Here is a 26,845-nt window from a genome sequence, read left to right as displayed (position 1 = left end):
TTATATCCTGCACACAGCTGCTGTTACTTTTATTCCTCTGGTGTTGGATATATTTTAAAATTGTTCTAAGGCTTGGGAAAGGATTCATGGCTTTACCTCTGGAGCAGTTATTTAGTTAATTAGAAGGGGAAATCACCAGCAGTGTTTACAGAAAAGTGTTCTGGGTGAGGCTTCCTGCTCACATTGCCAGAGCTGAGAGAGAAATTCATATAAAATATCACTACTGGAGGTTGGCTGATTAACTGAACCTGCTTTTGGCTGCTTGTGGGGGATGGAACAGGCCATTCCAGAGAGGATGGATCTGCTCCTCTGGAGCATTTGGCTTTAGCTGGTTGAGCAGAGCCCTGTGCTTTCACAGCTGGTGGTTGTGCCCGGGGCCAGAGAGTGCTCTTAAACAGAATTATCTCATTAAAATACAGCCAGCTTTTACTGAGGAGCAGGTGACAATGGCTCTGGTTTATTGTTTGTTTGCTGAGTCCTCCTCTGGCTCCTCTTGGATGGAATTCTGGAAACAATCCACCGTGTTCATCTCGGGCTTGAACAAGATGATGTAGCATTTGGGGGCGTAGTTGGTCACCAGGATGCCCAGGCTGATGATCAGGATGGTGGCAATCTGAGAGACAGGCCTGAGGACTGTCCCCAGCGTGGCAAAGATGGCCACAAAGAAGATCCAGACGACGAAGTAGATGAGGATGGCAAAGGTGATGCCCCTGGCAAGGTTGTACTTCTTGCCCAGCGTTTGCACCATGAAGGTGCCCAGGAAGCACAGGAGGGCCAGGCAGCCATTGAGGCTGTGCAGGAGGGCATAGGCTGCCCAGGACTTGGTGCTGCACACCAGCAGCACCTCGGTGGGCAGGGATTTGTAGTCAGGGCCCAGGTAGGCAGGGCCCAGGTAGAGGTGGCAGAGGCAGAGCAAGCCCTGGACGAGCAGGCACAAGGCAACGAGGAGCCAGGACCTCCTGTGGGTCACCCAGCGCAGCAGGGAGGGGGCATAGCTGGGGAACTCTGTCAGCAGGGTGATCTCCAGGGTCTTGATGAAGAAGGTGGAGAAGCAGCCGTTGAGGCACAGGGCGTGGACCACCTCCTGCATGGCACAGTGGGTGTCACTGGGCTTCCCCACGTAGAGGCAGCAGCTGAGGCTCAGCAGCGCCAGGCACAGCAGGGCAAAGAGGCTCCTCTCGGCCCCAGCAGCCTGCACCAGGGGGGTCTGCAGGTTCCTCAGGAGGAGCAGAGCTGTCAGGCAGGTCAGGAGGATGGTGATGGACATCAGGACCAGCAGGGCGATGGTGAGGGGCTCGTCCCAGAAGAGGAACCTCTCTCTGCGCTCGTAGCACTGCGTGCTCTGGGGAGGGGCCCACTGCTGCTGCAGGCAGGGGGTGCAGGTGGAGCTGTCTGGGAAGGAGCAGTGAGGGCATGATGACCACCCAGCCCTTGAGGATGGATCACAGATGTGGGTTAGGATGTCCCTGCCTCCAAAGTGTCTTGGAACTCCAAAGCTTGTGACAGTTCACTCTGTTTTTTTTTTCCCCCACCCTTCTCCCCAAAGGACTCGCTTTTCTTAGCTCTTGTTTCCCTTCCCCAGAAAGCTTCCAAAAGATCCCAGAATTTCATCATATGCCTTTCTCTCCCACCTGTGACCCCAGAATTTCATCACAGCCCTCTCTCCTACCTCTTGAGGTAAAATACATACACGTTGTCCTCGTGCAATCCCTCTGGGCTGGGCAGAGGCAGGTCCCCAGGGAAGGTGTGTAGGGCAAGACTGAGCAAAGCACAGCAGAACAGGGAGGCAAATCCCCTGCACTGGCAGTGCTTCGTGGAGGAGGAGCTCACCACTGGTTGTTACCTCAACCAGCAGATAGACATAATACAGTTAAAGCCTTCAGATTTCTCAGACCTCACCTGGACTGTTCCAGAAGGTGTTTTCTGCACAGTCTGTGCAGTCATAGCAGCAGAGGTTGAATCCTTTTACCCTTCTGATTTGTCCTGGTTTGCAGTGCCTGAAGCACTCCGATGTGGGCGCCTGGCAAAGGGAGGAGTGAACATCAGCCAGGCACTTCCAGGAGAATTGTATCACCAAAGAAATCAGAAGGAATTGGCTGGGCCCTCTTTACCTTTTGATCTGGAGTGTGAAACTGGATCTGGGGCTCCTCGATGTGCAGGGACTCTTTATAGTCACCTACAGGCAGGTAGGTAAGGATGCCATTCTTCCAGGACCACAATATGAGCTTGTAGCCAGTGTTTGTGCTGTGGGACTGATCAAACCTGTAGCTCTGGCCGTTCACCTCGAACGGGAGAGCGTCCATGTAGTACAGCAGCTGAGGAGAGAATGGAAATTGGGGTTGGTACAGCTGATGTTTGGAGGATGGTAAGGCTGCAAGCAGGTTTCTGGCTGAAATCAGTTGTCCCTCAGCAAGGGCTCAGGTTGGCACTATCTGGCTGTGTTGTGATGAAAAGTGGCTGTTTGTCCCCCCCGGCCTTTACTCACCTGCCAGGATCTGATGGGCGTTTTGGGACAGGCTTTGGAGGTGCACCCCAGGGCTCTGTGCAGAGCATAGGCCACGCTGTACACAGCCATGTGCACAGGCTGCACCTGGGTGATGCTCAGCAGGAAGGAGATGTCCCCCAGGGAGATGTTGTCACACTCCTGGCACTGCAGGTCCAGCACGTTGGTGCTCATGAGCTGGTTGAGTTCTCTGGACTGCTGGCAAAATTCATCCTGCTGAACAGAGGTAAAGAGGTCAGCAACATACTTCTGGAAGCCAGGGACTGTGCCTGTTTTTGTCACAAAGCCTAAGACTGTCCCAATGCTCTGAATATTTGGGATGGAGGTAGGTAAGCCAGACAGCATCCAGGCTTGGCTGCCAATCCAGACTTTCTTGCTCAGTCCCATCTTGATGGCTTGTTCCATCAGGGCCTGGGCTGACAGAGTATAGGCAAAAAGGACAACGATGTTGACTTTGGTCCTATTAATTAAGTTAATGACCTCTTCCAGTTGTTTTTTGTCACTGGGCTCGGTCACGTCTGTAGGAATTATGCCCTCGAAGGCAATGCAGATGTTGTTACTTGCAGCTGTGCTTAAGAAGAGTTCCTGGGCTCCTTGGCCATACTCATCATCACTTGCAACAGTGGCAATCCAGTTCCACCCAAACCTGTTGAGGAGCTGGACCACAGCTTCCACCACGTTCTTGTCACCGGGGAGAGTGCGGTAGAAGGACGGGAACAGCTCGGAGTTGCTGAGCTTCTCACTGCTGGCTGCATAGCTCACCTGCAGGGTGGGAGGGACAGAGGGAGGCAAAGAGGGATGTCCAGGTCATTCTCCACCTTCTTTTCTTAGTGTTAGTGCCCTAAGGTTTCAAAAATGCTGGTCAGGATAGTGGGAAGAACTCATCCATCCTGGCTGCATTTACTGTCTCCTTCTACTGCCAGCCCTTATCATTAATGACAGTGATAATTAACTGCTTTCTACACAGGGTGACACCCCCAAAATTCAGTTATATCTTAGCTGAGGGCTAAATTTCCCCGACCATTAGAGCCCTCTGTTGTGGTAACTGAGTATTTAGTCACATTTTCTCGTGTGTAGTCAAGTATTTTAGTCAGTATTTTCATGAGATCCTCCCAGTTTACACTGGGAGCTCTGTTATTCCCAATTTACATGGATCACAGTGGTCTGAGTTGTCCCTGTTCTCTCTGGGTGTGGTTAAACACTGTAGTGTCTCCAGGAGGGAATTTGACTGACCCACCCAAGATCACTCAGGAAACCTGTGGCAAAGACAGGAACTGCACTTTAACAATCCATGTTCCCAAAGCATGGACAACGCTGTCGATCCAAACCCTTCCCCACCAGAAAGGAGGATTCCTGCTTCTCCAGAGAGGTTCTTTACCTGTGGGATGAAGAAGGTGCTGAACAGTTTGGCTGTCACCAGAGAGAGATCCGACTTGTGGGGCCCGATCACGGCGGTCACGCGGGGCTGGCAGTCGGTGGAGTCGCAGAGAATTCCAGTGCCTGTGGTGTCATTCCGGGTCAGGAACATCAGGCTGGCCTGCAGGGCCACCAGGGGCTCAAAGCAGCTGTCATAGATGTCATAGCCCAGTGTCACCCCTGGCAGGAGGGAGGTGGAATTGTTGATCTCATCGACAGCGAACTTCATCCCCAGAGCCCAGATCAGCCCGTCCATGTTCAACCTGCAGGAGGAGGAGGAGGAGGCAGGAATTACAGGGGTTGTTACAACAGGGAGCAGCTTATTCCATGGTTTTTTTACACTTTGCATCCTGTCTGTGGCCAAGCCAGGCATCTGTGGCACTGTCAGCAGCCAGAGCACCCCTGGACCCATTTGTAAATTTTCTACTGTGAGAATCTGAGTACTTTTCAAATCTAATTAATCTTGTCTGCCAGCAAATATATTCTTGGAGCTTCCCAGGAGAAGGAACAGAGTATGGAGACAAGTATGTTTAGCTCTGAGGGTCAAGACCTGCTCTCAGCTTTGTGTGCTTCACCCCTGAAACCAGAGATTCCCAAGGTGCTAATTCAGGATAAATGTCCTTCTTCCCGGGATTTTCCTCCCACCTGTATCTCAGTACACTGAGCATATTCCCTGCCCCAGGGCCTGTGAAGATGGAAGGATTTTGGCCTCTTTTGGCTCTTCTGTGCTTTGTTGCTGCCAAAGCAGGAGGCAGGACACCAACTTCTCCTCCTCACAGAGAGCTGTGAGGAGCTTGTAACGGGGGTGCTGTGAACCTCCTTGGTGTGAGTGAGTAGGAATTGCTGATTACACACCAGCAGATGTGCAAGCCAGGGCATTTTCTTCCCTGCTTTGCCTTTTACACAGTACTGAGTGTCCTGCCTGTGGAGAGCAGGGCATGGAGCAAAAGCAGCACTTCCACCTTTATGTGTGAGATTCAAGCACTAAGGAAGCCAGTGCTGCTAAAAAGCTTCCATCAAAACAGGTGCCTGAAGTCTGACAGCAGTGGCATCAAGAAAACACAAACCCACTTTCCATTTTGGGATCAGAAGCTGACATTCCCTTACCCCAGTGCTCCAGCACCTCAGAGCTCCTCTTTGCTCCATCCCACCTTCAGTGTTGGCTGTGACACCACCAGAAGAACCACTTTCCTTTCTCCCCCCAGCTGTGGTGAAGCCAAAATTGCTCTTATCTCCCACACACCCATAGGATGACTTTCCTTTCTCTCCCCTGGAGAAGCCAAAATTGCTCTTATTTCCCACACACCACTAGGATGACTTGACTTTTTCCTTTCTCCCCCCCAGCCCTGGTGAAGCCAAAATTGCTCTTATCTCCCACACAACACCTCTTACCTGTCACACACCACCGGGGTGGGCTCCACACGCATCGACAGGTTCAGGGTGTCCTTCCCAAATGGGAAGAGCCCTCCCAGGATATAATCCCCGGGCCTCCTGAACTGAGCTGACAGGCACGTGGGGCTGAGGGCTCCTGCACAACCCAAACCCAGGCACAGCAGCAGCTCAGGGACCATTTTTGGCTGTTTGAGGGGGAAAGAAATCTCTGAGTGACTGTGGGAGAGGGGCAGGGGGGATCCAGTGTCATCACTTTAAATAGAACTCGGAGATGAAAATATTGGGCAAGAATTTGTTTAGCAAAATGCATTAATTTAACTCTGTGCTCAGTGGGCAGTAGTCAAATATGCAGCAATGCCCTCTGAGTGCTCTTGGTTGGAAAACCACTGCCCTCATCCTGCTTTCCTTTGCTCAGAGTGAATTACCAAATTCTTTTGGCCCAGCTCTGGAAATTGGGGGCTTCCTCTGGGATAGGTGGTAAAAAACTCAGGCGCCCCACTCTGATTTTTGTAAAACCTCTTTGTAAGAGGTTTACACAGCAGTAATTTTTATTTATATATTTTTCAAATTCAGGGTCACCCCACGGTGGAGATAACCAGCTCTTCCTCAGGGCATCACAGGAATTTACCTGGAGAAGGCCAGTCCTGGGTCACAAGGTTGGTGCTTGTTATTTTTTAGGAAGTTTTTACTGGCTGGTTGAATTTTTTTTCCTCACACTGAGCTATGATATTGATTTCAGTTGAAAAACTTCAGGTTTAGGTACAAGTTCACAGCGTAGCAATTTAGGCTGGATCATGGCTTGCATTTCTCCTGTCAGGTTTGAATTTCAGCACACAGGATAGCTCTGAATGAAAAGTTCAGTTTACTGCATTTTATTGGTTTATTATATATTTATACTGTATTATAAAACTGATGCACCAAGTTGCACCAGTGATGCCCCAAGGCTGCAATATTTCCCTTGAATGAGGAGAAGCAAATACATTGTGGAGAGTTAAATACACCAGGAGTTCAGGCAAGCAACAGTTGTAGCTGTGTTATATATAGGTATGTTTGTACAGACATATTGTTAAGGATACTTTCCCTTTAATGGAATATTTAAGTGATAGGTTTAAATATGTGACTTCTTTTAAAAAGCTCAACTTGATCTCCAGGTAAATGAAACAGACTCTGCCAGTGAGAGAAGATCAGAGTAGATAACAGTGTAAGACCTTCCAACCCCACAATCCCAGAGCACATTCCCATAAAGGACACTCCTCAGAAGCACATTATTCACGTAATTTTATGTCCAGTTAATCCAGTTTCCATGAGGTAACAGTGATGTGCTGGATCACACAGTGTTACATTATGCCCAAAAGACACAATCAGAACATGGTACAGCTTGTGAGGTTCCCCCTCCTCCCCCAAACATTCACATCACCCTGGACTAAACATGTAGTGCTTTCTCAGCTTTCCAGAAGCTCAGTAAATTCCATTTGCATCCTTTGGCTATTACAGTGATTTGCAGTAGAAGCCATGTAGTGATTTACAGTACAAGTGTGGATTTCTCCCCAGTGAGAGAAATCGTTTTTGTAGGCATTTAACACATTCATTAACCAAAAAAAAACACCACCACATGAGCACACAACGTAGAAGCACAGCTGGAACCCAGCTCAGGTGCAGTCTGCAGCCTGGGCTGGACACAGATTAGGAATTGGTCCACATGCCAAGTGCAAAGAGCATGGATTTAATGGGCAGGGGAAGGGCACAGGAGGTGCTGCTGAGGGGGTCTGGGACATCCACCCCCAGCTCCTTCAGCTCTGGGGGACACAGGATTAGCAGCAGTGCTCAGGTGGGGATGTGACCACACATCCTTCACTCAGAGTTATATTCTCAAGGTTAAAAACTCCCCAAAACCCCCCAGATGCAATGAAGCTGATAAACACAAGTGGCCAGGGGAGATCAAGTCGAGTGTAAATGTGTTCAGACTCCACCTCGTGTCACACAAGGCCACAACTAGTGGTGTAAATGCACAGAAGCTGCTGAATTGCAGAGTTTGGCTTTAAAAAGAAACCACCTCCCCTCCCAGCCTTCCTGGAGAGCTGGAGGTGACTCCAGGAACAAAAAAAGAAATCCCTTAAGCAGCTCATAGTGCTGTGAGTTCTCTTCTTAGTCTCAAGGTCTACACACACACTGACATAGATATAAAATACAGATCATACATGTATATATGTACAACACACATAGATAGAAAAAAACCCTGGAGCATCTTTTTTCTGTCTCCCTGAATAGCTTGGCCAGTTCCCTGCTGGGAAGGGAAAGGAAATCCTTAAGCTCATACTGCTGTGGGTTTTTTTTTCCTTAGTGTCAAGCTCCACACACACTCTGACATAGACATAAAATACATGCAGGATATGTGTTTTATATGTATAACATAAATAGATGTAAAAAACCTGGTACATCTTTTTCTGTTCTAAGGTGAGGCACCCTGAATAGCTTGGTTAAGTGGTCAGCTCCCTGCTGGAGAGGGAAAGGAAATCCTTAAAGCTCCTGCTGCTGTGGGGGTTTTTTTTCTTACTGTAGAGCTCCCCACTAAGATATAAAATACATTTCATACATGTATCTATATATAACATACATAGATATAAAAAACCCTGGTTCATATTTCTCTGTTCCAAGGTGAGGCACCCTGAATAGCTTGGCTAAGTGGTCAGATCCCTGCTGGGAAGGGAAAGGAAATCCTTAAGCCTGACACTGACACAGATATAAAATACATGTATGATATGTGTTTTATATGTATCACATAAATAGATATAAAAACCCCTGGTATATGTTTTGTAAGGTGAGGCACCCAGAGTAGCTTGGCTAAGTGGGAAGGGGAAAGGGGAGGTGCCCACGGGCAGAGAGCCAGAGAAACCCTTGATTTCCACCCCAGTCCTGCTGGGATGTGCCCCCTCCTGTCAGGGCAGGTCCAGCAGGCTGTGCTGGGCAAAGAGCTCCTGGGTGATGCCATAGACACTCTGGATGTAGGGAAGGGCCTCCCCCAGCATGTCCACAGCCTGCTCGGGGGGCCCCACGTTCATGACCTCCAGGAAGGCATCCCGGGAGGGCAGGGCACAGAAGGCCAGCGTGGCGGCCTTGCGGACCACCCAGGGGTGGTGTTTGGCCAGCGAGGCGTTGTAGGAGTCCGTGCAGATGGTGGAGGTCCGGGAATCCCTGTGGCCCGTGCGCAGCCCCTCCAGGAAGAGCTGCAGCCAGAGCAGGGCGCGGTGCAGCCGCAGCACCGTCCGGCACCCGGAGTCGGGGCGGCCCCGCAGCTCCGCCGGCCCCCGGGACAGCTCGAATTCCACCATGGACTGCAGGGACTCGTAGTGCTGCCCCTGCTCCCCCCGGCGGTGCCGCTCCATGATCTGCACCTTGGCAACGGCGTCCTTGGAGATGAAGCCGAAGACGGCGCCGAGGCTCTGCAGGAACCTGGGGGACCATGGAATTACGGAATGGTTTGGGATGGAAGGGACCTTAAAGAGCATCCATGGGCAGGGTTAGGGTAAGGTCACCTTCCACTATCCCAGGTGGCTCCAAAGCCCGTCCAACCTGGCCTTGGACACTTCCAGGGATCCAGGGGCAGCCACAGCTTCTCTGGGCAACCTGTGCCAGGAAGGAAGAATTCCTTCCCAATCTCCCATCCAACCCTGCCCTCTGGCAATGGGAAGCCATTTGCTGTTTCCTATCCCTCCATCCCTTGTCCCAAGTCCCTCTCCAGCTCTCCTGGAGCCCCTTTAGGCCCTGGAAGGGGCTCTCGGGTCTTCCTGGAGCCTTCTCTCCTCCAGGTGAACCCCCCCAGCCCCTCTGCTCTGGAGCCAGCCCTTGGAGCATCTCTGTGCCCTCCTCTGGACTCGCATCCTCCTTACCCCGGAGGCCGCAGGGCTGCGCACAGATATCCATCCCCAGAAACCACTTTTTTTCCCCGTGGGAGCTCCCTTCCTGCCCTAACACTGTAATTCTTTGACGTTCCCACCCGCCTCAAGGAGCAGCTGACCCGCCACTGACGCCCCGTGCGCTGTCACTCCCCTCTCCCGTCCAAAGTCGCTGTGCGCGGGGGGCACTCACCGGATGAGCCCCCACCAGCCGCTCAGGTAGGGCTCCAGCAGCACCTCCTGCCGCTCGGTCACGCACCCCCGGAAGGCGTCCAGAACCTCCCTGAGGCTGAACGCGCCCGCGGCCGCCATCGCCCCGCGCCGCCTCCTCCTCCTCCTTCCGCCCCCCTGGGGTGGCCAATCCGCGCGCGGTCCGACTCCGCGCTCTGCCAGCGAGCCAATCGAGTTACGATGCGTCACTGCGGCTCGGACAGGACCAATCAGCGTCTGTGGTGCGTGACAGCGGCGCGACAATCCACGCTGGGTGCGGCGCAGGGAACGCGCGCTGCCGGGGCGGTGGCGGCGCAGGCGCAGTGTGGCGGCGTCAGGGCAGAGGGCCGGGAGTGCGGCGGCCGCGGGGTTTGGGTGGGTTTGGGTGGTTTCTGCGTGGTTCTGTGTGGTTTTTGGTGAGTTTTGTGTGGTCTTGTACCATTATGTGTGTTTATGTGTGTGTGGGTTTGGTTTTGTGTGTTTCTGCCCGTGCTTGGGTTTGGTTTTGTGCGTTTGCATGTCTCTGTGTGTTTTTTGTGTGTTTCTGTGCGTGGGTTTGGTTTTGTGTGGTTTTCATGTGTTTATGTGTGAGTTTGTGTTCGGTTTTGTGTGTTTTGTGTGTCTCTGTGTGTGTTTTTTCCAACTCCCAGCGATGGGGATGGATATCGAACCTGGGCAGGGCCGAGTTTCTACAATTTGTTTATCATCTGACTCCTTTCCTGTCTCTTTTCCCCTTCTCCAGAAGAGAGTTTGGCCTCTGCCCGAGTGTTGTGCCAGATACTTTCCCCCTCTTGTGCCAAACAGTCGAAATGGCTCCTGCAAAACCGGCGAGATCTTCTCTTCCCGTGCCCCTCCCTGAGCAGCGTCTGGAGTGATTCCCTGTGCAGTTTGGGGTCTGGGCTCTGCTAAAATGCCTGAGATCAAAGTCACCCCCTTGGGTAAGTCCAGTCCAAAACCAACCTGAAACACAAACGCTGTGGGATTTAGAATTGAGGGTGAGGTGTGTCGGGTTGGCACAGAAAACTGGCCTTGGTGGCACCTGTAACATGTGGGACAGTTGTGGTTCTTGGCAGCTTCTTGTTTTCTCACTGCCCTCTGTGTGCCTTTCAAGCAAATAAGACTCTGAACAGTCATAATTCATTTGATTAGAGAATTAATTAACGTGTTCTGGTAAAGGCACCGTAGGATTGTACAGTGGAGGTAAAGCATTAGTTCACTTACTGTGGTAAAGAGCCACGGGAAGCAAATCTTTCTCTTTCCTTTCTTTTTTTAATCTGTTTTTATTGGTTGCACAGACACTGTTTCTGTGCTGAGAGGGAACAGGATGTGCTGGGCAGGGGAACTGCCTTATCCTGATGGATAATTTTTGGACTTGATGTGGACTTAATTAAAGCTTAATGAAGCTTCCACTGAGGGCAGAGCACCAGAGGGAACTGAGGTTCATGTTAATCCTTTCCAGATAAAGGATTATTTTGGTTTTACTCAAAACTGTAGCTTCAAGTTGCAGGAAGTTTGTGCAGACCTTTAAGTGCTTCTCTTTTGAAAGGATTGTAAACGTTCCCAGAGATGTTTTACTTGCCTTTTCCCTGTGCCCAGGGGCTGGGCAGGATGTGGGACGGAGCTGTATCCTCGTGTCCATCGCTGGGAAGAACGTGATGCTGGACTGTGGGATGCACATGGGCTACAACGATGATGTGAGTGCAGTGGGGAGCAGGAATGGGGTGAGGGGACGTGTCCTGGCCCTTCCCAGCAGGACTGTTCCACTCTGGTAATTTTTCCTTGAACGTTGCCTGGCTCATCTCCTGTGACACAGGGCTGTGTGTAGGCGTGTGTATGGAATCATGGAATATCTGAGCTTGGAAGGGACCCCCAAGGACCATCAGTCCAGCTCCTGGCCCTGAACAGACACCCCAACAGTCCTACCTTGTCCCTCAGAGTGTTGTCCAAACCCTCCTGGAGCTCTGGCAACTTTGGGGCTGTGCCCACTGCCCTGGGGAGCCTGTTCAGTGCCAGCCACCCTCTGGGGGAAGATTCTTCTTTACCCAAGGCCAGTTCCCTGTCTGTCCCCTGGCAGCTCTCCCCTCCTTTCCCCTCTGACTCTTTCTGCACATTCCCAGTGTTCCAAGGTCCCTCCCTCTGTTGTTTTGTTGGATCAGTGATGCAGCATTGCCTGGCTTTGTGTCCTGATGGATTCCCTGTTTTTCCATGTCCGCAGAGGCGCTTCCCTGACTTTTCCTACATCACCCAGAATGGGAGGCTGACTGACTTCCTGGACTGTGTGATCATCAGGTGAGGCAGCTCCTTCCCTGTCACAGGCCCAGTGGGAAATGGGAATGCTTTGTTATGCTGCCCCTTGCAACCCAAACACGTTCCAGGTCCCTCACTCATATTTTGACTGGTTACCCTGTGCCATGCAGAGCTTTAAAAATCAGAAGCAAGATGTGAGAGCACCAGCCAGGCTGAATTCCATGCAACACCTCCTTTATTCTTTGTGGGGGTTTTTTTTGCAGCCATTTCCACTTGGACCATTGTGGAGCGTTGCCCTATTTCAGTGAGATGGTGGGTTATGATGGGCCCATCTACATGACACACCCCACCAAGGCCATCTGCCCCATCCTCCTGGAGGACTACAGGAAAATAACTGTGGACAAGAAAGGGGAAACCAACTTCTTCACTTCCCAGATGATTAAAGATTGCATGAAAAAGGTGGTGGCTGTGCACCTTCACCAGACAGTGCAGGTAAAGGCTCAGTTCTGGGTACTTTTTGATCACACCAGGGGTTGTTGCAGAAGGCAACAGGCAGTTTTATTTGGAAATGCTGGCACTAATGGAGTGTTTGCCTGGTGGGGCAGGTGGATGAGGAGCTGGAGATCAAGGCATACTATGCAGGCCATGTCCTTGGAGCTGCCATGTTCCAGATCAAGGTTGGATGTGAGTCAGTTGTGTACACTGTGAGTATGCACAGATTTATACACATTTGTCTCTTACATAGACATTATATATAGATATTTATATATATATATATATGCACAGCAATATTTCTAGGTCACTACATCACCTCTTAATGGCCTGTCCTGTTGCCTTGAGAATATTAATGGGTTTCTCTTCTTCCATCAGGGTGATTATAACATGACACCAGACAGACACTTGGGGTGAGTATGGCTTGTAAATATTTCTGACAGGAAGATTCCAGCACAGATTGTTAATAGGGGCTTATCAGCTTTGATTCTTTCTTAGGAGACTGGAACATTTAATGATGGAAAGATAAATGCAATTTTCAATTGTGAGGGTGAACGGGGTTTACATTGATTCTGACAGATAGACCTTAATGTAATCTTCTTTTCATATTAATCTGTTCTGTGAATCTTAACTCATACTAATCTATTTTTAAGGCTGTGTAATAATTGGACTTCAGTGTTTGAACTGTTAGTTCATGGTGCCTTCTCCATGCTTTTAATTCCTACGAGAGTTCGAGTCACAAACTTTAACACTCATTTTATTTTTCCTAGCATATGTGAGAGATTTGTAGTACTCATGTTTCGCACAGGTAATAGACTGGATCAGTATTGCTTTTCAAGGTCTGTAGTGTCTGTTTTGAGCTGGGTTAATTTAAAGGAGCTGTGCCTGCAGAGAGGTTCCTCTGTGGTTAGAGGTTCCTCTATGATCTGATGCTGCCACAGAATTCGCAGTGACTTCAGGCAGGCCAAGGCACAGCCGTGCTCCTGTTTCCTGTCTGCACATGGGGAGGCAGTGATATTGAGAGCTGCAGGTCATTAATGCCAGCTCCTAATTGGATTTTCCTTCCATCCCCTTCCTCCAGGGCTGCCTGGATCGATAAGTGTCGCCCGGATCTGCTCATCAGCGAGTCCACCTACGCCACGACCATCCGAGACTCCAAACGCTGCAGGGAGAGAGACTTCCTCAAGAAAGTCCATGAGACTGTGGAAAGAGGAGGGAAGGTACAGTGGCCATCTCCACAAATAATGCCAGAATTGTTGCTCTCAACAATTTGGTTTCCTGTTACCCAGGAGAGAACAGTGTGTGCACAGTGGGGTCTCACCCAGGCTGGTAGCTGGGATAGTGGTAACTGTGACCCATAACTTCTTTATATGTGCTTTTCTTAGGTATTTCTTCAGTTTTATTTGTATTTCTTCAGTTTTATTTGTATTTCTTCAGCTTTATTTGTATTTCTTCAGCTTTATTCGTATTTCTTCAGTTTTATTTGTATTTCTTCAGTTTTATTTGTATTTCTTCAGTTTTATTTGTATTTCTTTAGTTTTGTTTATTTATTTTGTTTATTTATTTAGTTAGTCAGTTTTTGTTTTGTTTATTGTATCTTAGTTTTATTTATTTAGGTTTATGTGTGTGTGTGTGTTTGTGTGTGTTTGTGTTATGAAGTAGCAGTGGAAATGGAAAACTGCAAAGCTCCTTTGCAGAGCTTGAAACTTCTCATTTTATACAAAAGTAAAAATATAATTATCAGGAAAAAAAAAAACCTTTTAGAATCAGCAGGGTGGGCATTTCAGTCATTTTTATAGGTTGGGATGATAATAGCTGATGGAATAAAACTGATCCCACAGCCTTGCTTATTTTCAGGCACTACTTTCTTCCCAAGATGCAAGTAGTTTAATAAAGAAGACATTTCCATCCCACCCAGAGAGGTGCTGGTTGGGTGGCAGTGCCTTTCATTCATTCCAAACTGCACAACATGTTCCTGGGAAGTGAAAAGAGTATCAGAAAGTGAGAGGGAACTGAGGGACTTGTTCAGAAATAACACCTCTGCAGTGATTTGATGCTGTGTGGGTTTCACAGACACTAAATCCCATCTATTTTGCAGGTTCTTATCCCAGTTTTTGCCCTTGGACGTGCCCAGGAACTTTGCATTTTATTGGAAACTTTCTGGTGAGTGCAGTGTCTCTGTGCAGGTACCTCTTTGTCCTCCTCTGTGCTCCTGGCAGGTTTCTGGGGTCCTTCTGTGTCTGGTGAATATTTGTAAAGGTAGGAAGCTTCTGGACTTCCAGCCTGGATAGCCAGGATCCCACTTTGGCCCTCACAGCTCTGTGGGACACTTCTTTCCACAGGGAAAGGATGAACTTGAAGGCTCCAATCTACTTCTCCACGGGACTGACAGAGAAGGCCAACCATTATTACAAGCTCTTCATCACGTGGACTAACCAGAAAATCCGGAAAACCTTTGTGCAGAGGAACATGTTTGAGTTCAAACACATCAAAGCCTTCGACAGGGCCTTTGCAGACAACCCAGGGCCCATGGTAGGTGGGTGTTAGGGAGGGAACAGGGCAGAGTTGGGGGCTCAGGGAGCTGCTTTTAACCAGTCTGGGATCAACAGGCAGCCTAAGCCTCCTCTCCCCTGTTAATCCCACCTAAAACCCTTTTGTGGCCAAGCCATCTCTATAACTGTTAAAGATATTTCTGTCTTTATTTTAGTAAAAGTAAAATGCCCAGAGTAAATTAAAAACTTGCATCTCTGTATAATCTATAGATCTGATAGATCTGATCTGATAATCAGATACATCTGATAGATTCAGATCTGATTCACATCTGATGGATTCAAACTGAATCTGATAGAACCATCATGATTCAAACCATCATCTTTACAGTGTATTCTGTAAGTAACTCAGGTGACAGATCCTTTACAGCACAGTCTTGCATTGCTGGTTTTATTTCTGACTGGTTTATTAGTTATCATTATAAAACCATTCAGAGTTTTCAGCAGACACTGCTCACAGGTGTTTCCTAAAACAGCAGTTCAGCTCCTGTGAAAATTAGACAAGGTGGGGAAAAAAATAAAATAGCAAAAATCCCCATTTGATGGAGTGTCTGTAATGGGCGTGGGGGGATTTTCTGTGCAGATTTAGAACATTAATATATTATAAGTAATGGAAAAACCCTTTTCTGTGATGATTCACGGCATAATCTTTGAATTCCAGGTGGTGTTTGCAACCCCTGGAATGCTTCACGCAGGACAGTCCCTTCAGATCTTCAGGAAGTGGGCAGGGAATGAAAAGAATATGGTAAGAAACTGTTTCCTTGAGTGATGCTTTCTGTTGCTGTGCCAGTGGGCAGAGGTTGCAGGAGAGCTTTTCCTCAACCTCTGGGGTTTAAATGCCACGAGTTCTGTCAGACCCAGCCCGGGGCAGAGCTCACCCAAACTGTGCATTTGTGGCTGGTTTGGATGTTGAGAGCTGGGCCAGGCCCAGGGCAGGGGCAGTTGGGTGACATTCCTGGTTTTCCATCCCAGGTGATCATGCCTGGGTACTGCGTGCAGGGCACTGTGGGCCACAAGATCCTCAGCGGGCAGCGCAAGCTGGAGATGGAGGGCAGACAAATTGTAAGTTGGATTTTTCAATTCAAGGGAAGGGTCATTTGGGGGCAAATCCTTCAAAACTTAAGGTGGTAGTTACACACCATGGATTAGGCTGCACCCAACCCTGAAAATGCCTCAAAGTAATTCTTTTTCTTTTTGAACTTGGACTCATTTTTTTCCTCTTTGCCTTGGCAAGCATGTTGTCTTCTGCCATTAATAGGGTACATTTATAATGTTTAATAACAAAGCCCCATGAGTCAAATAGGTAAAAATGTTGCATTTTTAAGCAGATGTGGATAATAAAATACCACTTGTCCTTAAGTATTGATTTGTTTTGGCATTGGGGAATTTGAGGCCATAAGTTACTGAAAGATTTTCTTTAAGGCAATTTAGGTGTTCTCCTTCCTCCTTTAACTAGAGAGGAGGCTGGGTCTGTCCTGTGTGTGTTATACAAGCTGTAGTGAGCCAAAGCCATTCCCAATCCCCAAATCCCATGCTTTCTGCTCCTCCCCAGCTGGAAGTGAAGATGCAGGTGGAGTACATGTCCTTCAGTGCCCACGCAGATGCCAAGGGGATCATGCAGCTCATCCGCCAGGCTGAGCCTCGGAACGTGCTCCTGGTCCACGGGGAAGCCAAGAAAATGGAGTTCCTGAAGCAGAAAATAGAGCAGGAATTCCGTAGGTATCCCCTGGGTGTTGGTGCTGAGCAGGGAATGGCAGCAGAGCACTGAAGGTCACGTATTTAATCCACAGGCCCTCAGCAGGGTTAGGTCTGATGGAATTTACAGACACCCTCAAAAACTGATGCCTGTAACGTCTTAATTAACATGTTAACTAAGCCCAGTTAATTTTAACGGTCCTTTGGACTGGAAGTGAAGTGGTTTGGTTGTGGTGCAGCATTTCCTGCTGCCACAGGCCTGACAGGGGCTGCTCCCATTGCAGATGTCAGCTGTTACATGCCCGCCAACGGAGAGACCACCACCATCTTCACCAACCCCTGCATCCCCGTGGACATCTCCCTGGGCCTCCTCAAGAGAGAAGCAGCAATAGGTGACTCTTCCAACCACAAAATTCCCTCTTTCAGGCCCTGCTCCTGTGCTGGCAGGAGGCAGAATGCTGCAAATATAATAATGTTTAAAAACAAACTCAGGCACGCTGCCTTGTTTGCCACTTTGTTGTTCGTTCACTGTGGTAACAAAAAACTCACCTGTGCTTTTACCAGCTAGGTTTGGGAAAACTGGAGTTATTTTTATAAACTCAAGTTGAAAAAAAAAATAATGTAAACCCTCTCAAATCAGGATGTGGTCTGGGAAGAGAGGCAGTTGTTCTGTGTTGTAAACTAGACACGGTTTCTTATGTGTCAGGAGTTCTGATGATGGTTGAGCACCATGAATGCACTTAGCAGGAGAAAGGTGAAAAATTTTAGTGTCTGAACCTCATGAGGGCCTCAGAGCTCCATCTGTTGAGTCCTAGAGCAGCTGTTTAATGGGAAAATTCAGCACCTCATTGTTAACTGGTCTTTTCTTTCCCCTGGCCTTGGTTTAGGTCCTGTACCAGATGCCAAGAAGCCAAAGCTCATGCACGGCACGTTACTCATGAAGGATAACGTGAGTAAAAGTGTTCTTAAGCCTGTCTTGAGTCCTCTGAATGTTTTATAATTCACACACGAGTTCTGGGTGCACAAGGAGCCAAAATCAAGATTTAAGCAGTTCTGGTTTCTTACAAAGAAGGCGCCAGGGGAGGATTTCTTCCTCTGCGACCTCACGTTTGTATTCAAACACCATTCCCCTGCTAAAGAGGATAAAACCAGCTTCCAGAGGGCAACTTCAGTTTTGTTAAATGAAGGGCTTGTGTGATTATTTAGGTGGGCATTTTGCCACTGCCATCACCCCCTCATGCTCCCAGCAGTGAGATGGAAAAGGTGAACAAACGGCAACGCGCGATGGAAGCGTGCAGAACACACCCGAGAGCAGCTGCCCACAGAGGGGCAGTGCAACTGCAGAAAGCTCCAAGCAGTGGATTTTCATGGATTTATCCCTTCTCTCTGCAGAGTTTCAGGCTGGTTTCCCCCGAGCAGGCCCTGAAGGAGCTGGGCCTGGCAGAGCATCAGCTGCGCTTCACGTGCCGCGTCCACATCCAGGACCCGCGCAAGGAGCACGAGACGGTGCTTCGGGTCTACAACCACCTCAAGGGGTGAGGCCCTTCTTACCTCACAGTTGAATTTATCATTCCTAATCCAGGTAGCACAGGTGCCCCCTCCTTTGAGCTGACAACAGGAGAACTTACAGGCAGCTGGCGGGTCCCTGAGCAGGGCTTTGCTCTGATGAACTGGGGGTAGAACTGTCATGAAGGCCAGAAATAAATTCTGTAGGAAATCCTACACTATTATACAAGCAGCAGAATCACCAAGCTGTGGGTTATCCCTGTTCCCCCTTCTTTGGGAAGTGGGAGACTCCTTGGGGGGAGTAGGTGCTGGCTCAGCCACAGCGAAAAGGAGTAAACCACAGGCTGGGGTTTGGGGTGAAGATGCAGGGGTGACCCACCCTTCACCTGGGTGCATTTCCCTCTCAAATAAATCATTTTTTTCCTCTCTTACCAGGGTCCTGAAGGATTATTCCGTGCAGCATCTCCCTGATGGCTCTATAACCGTGGAGTCCATCCTTATCCAGGCCACAGCACACTCAGAGGATCAGGGAACCAAAGTCCTGCTCGTGTCCTGGACTTACCAGGTAGGAACACTCCAGGACTTCCTGCTCTGAACTCCTTTCAGTCCAAAACTGTCCTGGGCTGGAGGTGGCTGGAAGTGTTGAGCCTTCCTCCCTCTGGTTTGGAAGGAGTTTGACTGGGGGAGGAGCTGAGTTGCTGCCATTTTCTTCACCATTTTGGGTTTAGTACAAATGGCTTTACAGGAGCTCTCTGGGACCACTGAGCTGGAGTAATTACAGTTAATTACAATTAATTATTACAATTCTATGTTTTGAGGACACTGAGCTGTATCCCTACTGCCATGCAGAGTGTGGAGGTATTTTAAATTGTATTTCTTAGTTTTCTACTTGCTTGAAGCCTATGTGTAATCTTAACACTGTTTTATTAGATCTTCATTATGTTTTCTTCCTTTCAAAAGGACACTTTCTCAGGCTCTGTTATTAAATTCTTTCTTTACAGCAAAGAAGTGCCTTCTGGGGGCAAAGCAACACAGTCAATGGTTCTTTATTCCTTACTTTCAAGAAAAATGATGATTTTCCTCAAAAGAGACCCCTCAGGTCCAGCCACCTCCTTTGAGAAATGGGAGTTTTACACCAGTATTTGGGAGGAACACCCAGAAAGGCAGCTGTGGCTCTGTTTCCATTTTTGAACACAGCTAACATTAGATCCTGCAGGGTCCAAGAATTGTTTCAACCTATTTCTGGGTACCAGAGTTGAATTTACTGCCCCAGATGGGACAGGCAAGTAGAAGATTTTGCTTTCATCCCTTTCTCTTTCTCCTCTGTAGGATGAAGAGCTGGGCAGTTATCTCACCTCCCTCCTGAAGAAGGGCCTGCCCCAGAGCACATCCTGAGAGCAGGGCAGAGCACAGGGGGTTACAGAGATGGAGATTTTATTTTGTTTACCTTGCCAATGGGTTTTTCCTGGTTTGTTTTAATAAAAGAATTACAGTGTTTGTCCAGTTACTGCAGTGCCAGTGCCTGCCTGTCACCAGCACTGTGATCTTCCCCCTTGGAAACCCGTGCAGGGAGTTGGGACAACCTGTTTTTAAACAGTCCTGAGGAACAAGCTTTGAGTTGCTTACACAGTAAAGCAAAAGTCACTCAGAGTTCCTCCCCCCTGCAGCTCAGTGCCCTTAAAAATCTCAGCAGTGCTGAGTGAAACAATTAAAATGCAAAGGATAATGGAGGTAAAAGAATAAAGCCCTAAATGTGCTGATCATCAAGCTGCTAAACTTATTTAATTCTCCCTCCTTCCCTCAGGGACAGCTGAGAAGCCTCCAGGAAAGCTGCTCTCCTGCATGGAGCCTCTAATAACATTTTCTTCCTTTATGCAGGGCATAAAGATTGTGCTTAGTTGATAAGAACAGTCCCCCTCCAGTGCTGGGAGGATTTTCCATAGTCTGTAAATGGGACAAAAATAGCAATGGCTCATGAAAGGTGAAGGATTAATTTGTGCTAATGCTCCCTCTGAGCCTCCCCTGCCTCCACAGTGCTGGGGTTTGCACTTGGCTCCCCAAGCCCACACAGCACAGGAATCGTTTTCCTTGTTTTAGAAAAGTTTGAGCAGATTTTTCTCACCAGTATTTAAAATCTCCTCCAAGCTAAAAGCAAAACTGTGGCTGAATTTGGGCAGAAGCTGCACCATCCATGGTTGAGTAAAGAGAAATTAATAAACAGAGAAACACTGTCATTGATTCCCCCAAAGCCTTCTGCCACAATAATCCTGCTCTCTCCCTCCAGGCCCAGGGCAGTTCTTGTTCCAAGTCCAGCAGAACCTGGGCATGTGCCAGGTTACAACAGGAATTTTAGGCTGCATTTGGAAGCTAAAATACTGATTTAGCACATTGTCCTGTTAACCAAAGCCCCTGACAGTGTCCCTGCTGCTCTCAGCTACTCACAGCCCTGGTACCCGGAGCCCAAGAGCACACAGAGAGTTTTGGGGTGGCCTGGGGAAGGAGCAGAGCAGCGAGTCTCTGCATCTGTTACACCAAAAACCCTCATCCCTCTGAAGTAAACTCGGGTTGTCAGCCAGGCTTGTGGTTTTCTGGTGCCTCAGAGCACCCACAGATGAAAAATTCTCTCCACAGTCTCACGTTTCGCGGGGTGGAAAACTCAGCAGTTCTCAGAAGCCACATGGGTCTGTTAATACAAGAAAAAGGGGGTGAGAGGTCAGATGTTGTGTTTACAGCACAAAATGTGACTGAAAAAGAGAGAGCTTTGACATTTCAAGGGGACTGCACAGTGCAAAGAGCTGTGGCAGCTCCTCCAGGAACTGCAGAGAGGAGCTTGTTTACCACTGACTGATAAATACTGGGATCTGCTCCCTTCTAAACTTCCATTAATCCATGTCCAGCTTGAATCCAGGAAAGCCTGTCCTGGAATATTCCTCAGGAAGCCAAGTCAGGATGAGAAGCCCTTATTTGGCTGTGGAACGTGGGCTTTGAACCCAGGGAGAACACACCAGATCCCTCCAAAACAGGGGAAAAAAAAACCAAGCAGGGCTGCCCGAATCCACCTCTATCAATTAGGAGGCTGATTTCCTTCAGGTGACCCTTTCCTGGGCTGTGCGGCTTCCCAGAAAAGAGCCCTGTGGTCTGCCAAGGCCAAAGTTAAACAGAACAAGCTCAAAACATTGTGAACACAGCAGGTTTCAGCACGTTCTGGGAAGGTCTGTCTGAAGACAGAGCTCTCCCAGAGACTGATCAACACCCACAGCTGGTGGGCACTTCCTTCCACTGCTTTAACAGCCACCACACCAAAAACCAGTAGGTTTTACAACTTAGCTTGTAAAGAAACAGCTGGAAAGATCACCCCTGTACTTACTTGAAGCAAACCAGCTGGTTCCACCTCTGGGTTTTTTGCCCCCACGTCTCTGCTGGAGTTTATAATCACAGGAGGGCTCCCCGAAATTCCGGTCACAGATGGTGAACACCTTTTTAGACCTGAACCTGAGCCTGAGGTTGCAGTGGCACTGCTTGCTGGAAGAGCTGTGGTAGCAGAGGAGCGGGGTGAGGCAGCAGCTGAGGCTCACCAGGGCCAGGCTGACCCTCCTCATCCCGTGGATCAGGATGGAGAACGACTCGTCCTGGATGAGCTGGACCCTCCCCAAGAAGTGCAGCAGGTGGGTGAGGTGATAGGGGAGGAAGCACAGGGCACAGATGGCCAGGATGATGAAGATGGTGCTCAGGGCCTTCCTCCGGGACACGCCGCGCCTCACGCGGGAGATCCTGCAGGCCGCGAGCGGGAATCCCACCAGGATGAGGGAAAATGGCACCACCGACCCCAACAGCAAGGCCAGGACGCTGTGAGGGGCCTCTCGCCAGGTCCAGCTGCCCGTGGGGAAGCTCTCCAGGCAGGCCGTGGTGTTCCCCACGCCCCGCTGGTGGAGGGGGCCCGCGAGGACAAGCGGGACGGTGACGCCGAGGGCCACCACCCACAGGGCCGTGGCCACCAGCACGCAGTGGCCGGCCCTGAGCTGGATGTAGGCGAAGGGGTGCAGCACGGCCACGTAACGGTCCACGCAGAGGCAGGTGAAGAAGGCGATGCTGAGGTGGATGTGGACGTGGAACAGGGTCCCCGTGATCCCACAGGCAGCGGCCCCCAAGGTCCAGTTGCTCCCGTGCAGGTGGGAATGGATTTTGAAAGGCAGCACGCAGACGAACAGGGTGCCCAGCAGGGCCAGGTTGATCAGGTAAATGCAGGAGTGGGACGTGTGCCTCGCTCTGCAGGACAGCAGGGCCAGGGCCAGGGCGTTTCCCACCAGCCCCAGCACGAAGACGACGCTGTAGGTGACGGTGAACAAGGGATCCAGGGAATCTGCTCCCAACCAGAGCTCTGAGCTGCCGCTGGCAACTGTCTCGTTGGAGGCCCAGGAAGCACCTGCCATGGTTTCTGCTGGAGAGGAGGAGGACATCCAACATGGGCTGGGAGCCTCAATCCATCCCTTCCCTCAGGAGGTCCTGGAGTTTTAGTTCATCTCGGTGAGCGAGAGCTAAAGCTGCACCACAGATGTTCAGCCTGGTGAGGTCTGTGCTTCAGAGCTGCTCAGATGGAAAGCAGTGCCACTAGAAGGGAAAAAATAAATCATTTAAACCACCAGCATTTGAGTTTACACAGTAGACAGTATTTACTGGCACTAAAATCACCCCAAGGTGACAATAACAGAGCCAGCTGATGTTCGTGTACAAGGGATGAATTTACAGCACCCTAAACCTTCTCTGTGGGCAGAAAAGAAACCAAAGGGAGCCTAAAGGACTGGTTTATATGTTTGGAATATGGCAAAGAGGCACTGCAGAAGCAGGACTCCTCACCCAGGTCACTCATGTCACTCAGGCAACAAACTGCACTCCAACTGTGCTGCTCCCATCAAATAGAAAAGAAATCTGAGTAAGCAAACTAAACACAGCTTCTTGAGAAACTAAACTCAACCACAACATGCAAAAAAAGCTCCCAAAGTCGAGGCACTGAAAGCACAAAAGCTACAGAGGTCGTTGGGTACTTTCCAGAGGAAACTCTGAATTCACGTTTCCTCCCCACGCTTGTTTTTCTCACAAAGGCAAAGCCACCAGAGGTAGGTGGAACACGAGAAAGGCAGAAAAAAAGCAGGCAAGGTTTGCTTGCACGGGTCTGGCACCTCACAGCAGAGGGTTTGTAAACACGGGGGGGAAGTAATACCAAGTCAGGCATGACTTCAGGACTGGAAATGACCTTTATGTCAGAGTTTGGCAGATCAAGAGCCACTGAACACCCCCCTTGTGCAGGTTCAGAGTGTGGGGCTGCAGCTGGGGAGGGGTAAGACCTACAAAATCCTTACAGGGAGGGTGAAAGGAGACCAAGGAGCTCCTGCTTCTCACCAGACAAATCCCTCAAATCCCTCCCCACCCGAAACAGGATCCCATTTTACACCTTCCATTCTGAGAGTGGACAGATTTACTTATTTAAAAAACCATTTTAAAAGTATGGAGTCTGATCAAATCCCCACAACTGGTTTGTTTTGTGTTCAGGTGTTTGTTTGGTTTTTTTTGAGCCTCCTTTTCCTTCCAGACAAATAAAAAGCACCACTGAGCCTCTGTTTCTGTACAGAGTTATCTGATTTACAAGCACACAAAAGCATACACTGAAGTTCCCACTGGGTTTTGAGCTCATGAAATGATTAGAAATGTTCTCATGTAAAACCCAAGGTGTTTAAACTCTGGTCAGTTGTGAGGTTTTTCTGGTTTTAAAGCAACAATCAGACACACAGATCTCCCCATCCATGGGATGTCCAAATGGAATCAACTGAAAGGAACCAGTAATGGAACCATACAAAAAGTAAAAGAATGCTAAATAACCCTGATAATAAGTATTAATGATGGCCATAAAAAATATTTGGACTCATAAAGAAATTATCTATTAATGCTAAAAGAGCATATCCTTTAATTCAGTGCCTTTAGATTACTTTTAACAGCTGCTCTGGGATGTAAAAAGCAAAGCAAAAACCCCTCAGTAGTTCTTTGTTCCAACTGCAGAGTTTGCCAGGGAATCTACTCCTGAATTACTGCCTGGGCAGCTGACCCTGGGCTGCTCAGCCAGTGCATTTGATAACGAGGTTTTTATTGCCACCAGAAGTTTGGAAACACCTGCAGAAACCTCACTGACAGGTATTTTTGCACTGTGATGGTAAAAAGTGGTGGTGCCTGAGCCTGCAGCAGAATTTGGCCTGGTTAACACCCGAACAGTGCCAGCATTTAGTGGGTTTATGCCCTGTAAAGACTCACAGTAAATTTAGTCAGAAACAGAACTTACCAGAGCTCAGAGCAAAAGCTGCAGGGTGAGTTCAGTGACCTCTCCAAGGTCCTCAGAGCCACCAGGTCCCTGCTCAGCTCTTCTGTGGGGAGCTTTGACACCCCAGTGGTGAGTTCTGTCACGCTGCTCTGCAGAGAGAAACCACAGGAAGCCAAGACCTGTCACTCACATGCAAGACAGAGCCCCTGCCCCGGCAGGGAAGTGCCCCCCAGAGCTGGGCAGAGAGCACCAGGGGGTGCTTTCCTTCTCCCCAAACACCCACTGCATGAGGGAGGCACAAAACACCCACCCAAAGCCACCCCTGGGCCCCTCCAGTCATCCCATCCCATCCCATCCCATCCCATCCCATCCCATCCCATCCCATCCCTGCCTCTCTGGAATCAGGTACCCCTGCTCCAAAAATGGGCCTCCAAAATGGGCCAGATGCTGTTAAATTAAGAGAGCCACTACATGAGCAAAAGGATGCTCTGCTCTGCCCTCCAGCCTTTACAATACCAAAGGAAAAGGGAGTGAACTGAGCTGGATCCACAGAAAATTGGGTCTTTATCCATGGTCTGGGACAGAACAAGAATTTAGGAGAATTTAAAGTACCATTTAAAGTCATTGCCAACAGAACTTCTCTCTTACTAACCTGAAAAGGGAGAGGGGAAAACCTACAAGTGAAAAATACACTGTTTATCCACTCCCACTGCCCCTTGGAAGGGAGGAAGAGCAAAGGAATGCTGCCATTCCCTTCCAGGGAGGAAGAGCAAAGGAATGCTGCCATTCCCTTCCAGGAAAACCTCTGGCTGAAAAGCTTTGGACAAAGAGCTCTGGACAAGCCCCACTGCTGGTGCTGGCAAATCCCCTGCAGGCTGCTCAGCATCCCCAATTCCCTGTCCTGAGCCAGCCAGGATGGGCCAGGAAGCACAAACAGGTCCCACAAGAGCAACAGAGCAGCTCCAACTCTGCCCTTCCACAGTGCAGATCCAGGGAGACTTTGGGAATGAACCCCTGACAGAATTCCATGGCAAGGGAGAGGGCAGGCAGAAGGATCTCACTGTATTTTCCCTGTAACCTGACACTGGAACAGTCACTTTAGAACCAAAACAGACAGAGATTCTGGTGTCACTCACCAGAAAAACCCCCTCAATCTGTATTTATTGCCTGGGCAAGCAGGCAGGACCTGAGGGTAGGGGGGTTAAAAAAAAATGAAAGAAAAATATGATAAAGAAATGTATTTATATATATATAAATATAAAAAAATAAAATATATATATTCAAATAATATCATAAATATATTAAATATATTAATATAAACACATATATATAAATAATATATATTATTTAAATATATAATATATAAAATATAATAATCAATATATAAATGAATAATAAAAATAAAAAATTGATTAAAATATAATACATTAATATAAAAAATATTTTTAAATATTAAAAATATATATAAATTGTATAAATATATAATATATATTAAATATATATAATATAATATAAATAATTAATATATGAATATTTATATATTTTAAATATATATATATAAATATTAGAATACATATAATATATAAAAAATATTTTTTTAAATATATAAAAATATATAAATATAATATATAAAATATAAAAATATATAATATATAAAAATAAAATATATATTGTAAATATAAATCTATATATATAAATATATAATATATAAATATATAATAATATTCGTATATATATAAAAATATATATTATACATATATTTTTATAGTATTTAATAATATTATATATATATTATAACTATTTTTTAAAAAAATTATGCATATAGTAATATATAAAAATATATTTTAAATATATAAAATATATAAATATATAATATATAATATATAAAAATATATATTAATATATAAAATACTTATAATATAATATAAATATATAAATATATATTTAAATATAAATATATATTTATACATATAAATATATAAAAATACATAAAAAGAAAAATCTAGCTCTGTACTCTGATTCACAGGCCCTGAGGTCTCTGACAGACCCAGAACACTCTGCAGCACCAAAGAGAGGAGCAGAAGGTGACAAGAAGCACATCAGAGCCCAGCAGCAGCACGAGCCACCTCAGAGAAAGCCCAAAGGGCCATTTTGTGGTTCCCCTGACTCACCCCAGTCGCTGCTCCCCTGCTGGGACCATTAAAACCCTTTGAAGTGACCTCAGAGGGACTTTGGGCTGTACAGAAGTGCCTTTGTACCAGGGGACAGGAGGAAGTTCCTCTGCTGCAGCTCAGCAGTGATGGGGAGAGGAAACAGCAGCACTTTCAAAGGCTGGGGCTGTAAATCACTCATCAGGCAGCAACTGTTGGCCCTTGCCCTGCACAAAGGCAGGGCTGGGGAGAAGAGGAAATGCTCAGTTCTCCTCTGCTCTCAGCCTCCCTTCCTCCCACACACACCACAGGAGGAGAAAAACACCCCACCTACAAAAAAAACCAAGCCCCAACTCCTTCCTCCTCCTGAGACAGGCAGCAGAAGCCCAGAGGAAGGCAAAAAGAACGAGCAGTTATCTGAGGGCAGCTCTTCCCCTTCCCTTGGCAGCCTCAGAGGGCAAGAACAAATGATAGGAAGATGCTGC

General features: G+C 48.0%; 4 protein-coding genes across 5 annotated transcripts; 1 reads left to right on the top strand and 3 right to left on the bottom strand.

Annotated features, from left to right (window-relative positions):
* Positions 1-179: 179 nt before the first annotated feature.
* TAS1R3 (taste 1 receptor member 3) lies at positions 180-5,490 on the bottom strand. Its single transcript, XM_018079536.1, has 6 exons — positions 5,312-5,490; positions 3,882-4,182; positions 2,486-3,265; positions 2,112-2,315; positions 1,900-2,020; positions 180-1,392 (listed from the first exon to the last, which is right to left on the bottom strand). Exons 1-6 carry the CDS (start codon positions 5,488-5,490, stop codon positions 458-460), a joined length of 2,520 nt encoding a protein of 839 aa, XP_017935025.1. The 3' UTR covers positions 180-457.
* Positions 5,491-8,040: 2,550 nt separating this feature from the next.
* On the bottom strand, positions 8,041-9,516 carry CPTP (ceramide-1-phosphate transfer protein). The gene is made up of 2 exons (XM_018079537.3): positions 9,398-9,516; positions 8,041-8,761 (listed from the first exon to the last, which is right to left on the bottom strand). Exons 1-2 carry the CDS (start codon positions 9,514-9,516, stop codon positions 8,248-8,250), a joined length of 633 nt encoding a protein of 210 aa, XP_017935026.1. The 3' UTR covers positions 8,041-8,247.
* A 192-nt stretch (positions 9,517-9,708) lies between these two features.
* On the top strand, positions 9,709-19,411 carry INTS11 (integrator complex subunit 11). 2 transcript variants are annotated; one of them, XM_018079486.1, is made up of 18 exons: positions 9,709-9,789; positions 10,157-10,352; positions 11,011-11,108; positions 11,630-11,703; positions 11,925-12,153; positions 12,267-12,365; positions 12,532-12,566; positions 13,235-13,373; positions 14,252-14,316; positions 14,496-14,685; positions 15,364-15,447; positions 15,675-15,764; positions 16,255-16,417; positions 16,682-16,789; positions 17,285-17,346; positions 17,790-17,932; positions 18,339-18,468; positions 19,233-19,411. In XM_018079486.1, exons 2-18 carry the CDS (start codon positions 10,325-10,327, stop codon positions 19,296-19,298), a joined length of 1,803 nt encoding a protein of 600 aa, XP_017934975.1. In that variant the 5' UTR covers positions 9,709-9,789; positions 10,157-10,324; the 3' UTR covers positions 19,299-19,411. The 2 variants fall into 2 exon arrangements, with proteins under 2 accessions (XP_017934975.1, XP_017934976.1); XM_018079487.1 differs by lacking the exon at positions 9,709-9,789 and adding an exon at positions 9,794-9,830 and having other exon boundaries at positions 19,233-19,353.
* Positions 18,023-24,360, bottom strand: LOC103759265 (lysophosphatidic acid receptor 6-like). The gene is made up of 3 exons (XM_008925635.3): positions 24,232-24,360; positions 21,271-22,511; positions 18,023-20,586 (listed from the first exon to the last, which is right to left on the bottom strand). Exons 2-3 carry the CDS (start codon positions 22,358-22,360, stop codon positions 20,570-20,572), a joined length of 1,107 nt encoding a protein of 368 aa, XP_008923883.2. The 5' UTR covers positions 22,361-22,511; positions 24,232-24,360; the 3' UTR covers positions 18,023-20,569.
* Between the last annotated feature and the right edge of the window lie 2,485 nt (positions 24,361-26,845).

The sequence above is a fragment of the Manacus vitellinus genome, unplaced genomic scaffold (assembly GCF_001715985.3).
Source record: "Manacus vitellinus isolate BGI_N305 unplaced genomic scaffold, ASM171598v3 scaffold_46_pilon, whole genome shotgun sequence".
Taxonomy (NCBI): domain Eukaryota; kingdom Metazoa; phylum Chordata; class Aves; order Passeriformes; family Pipridae; genus Manacus; species Manacus vitellinus.
This window is presented reverse-complemented; position numbering and strand designations above follow the sequence as displayed.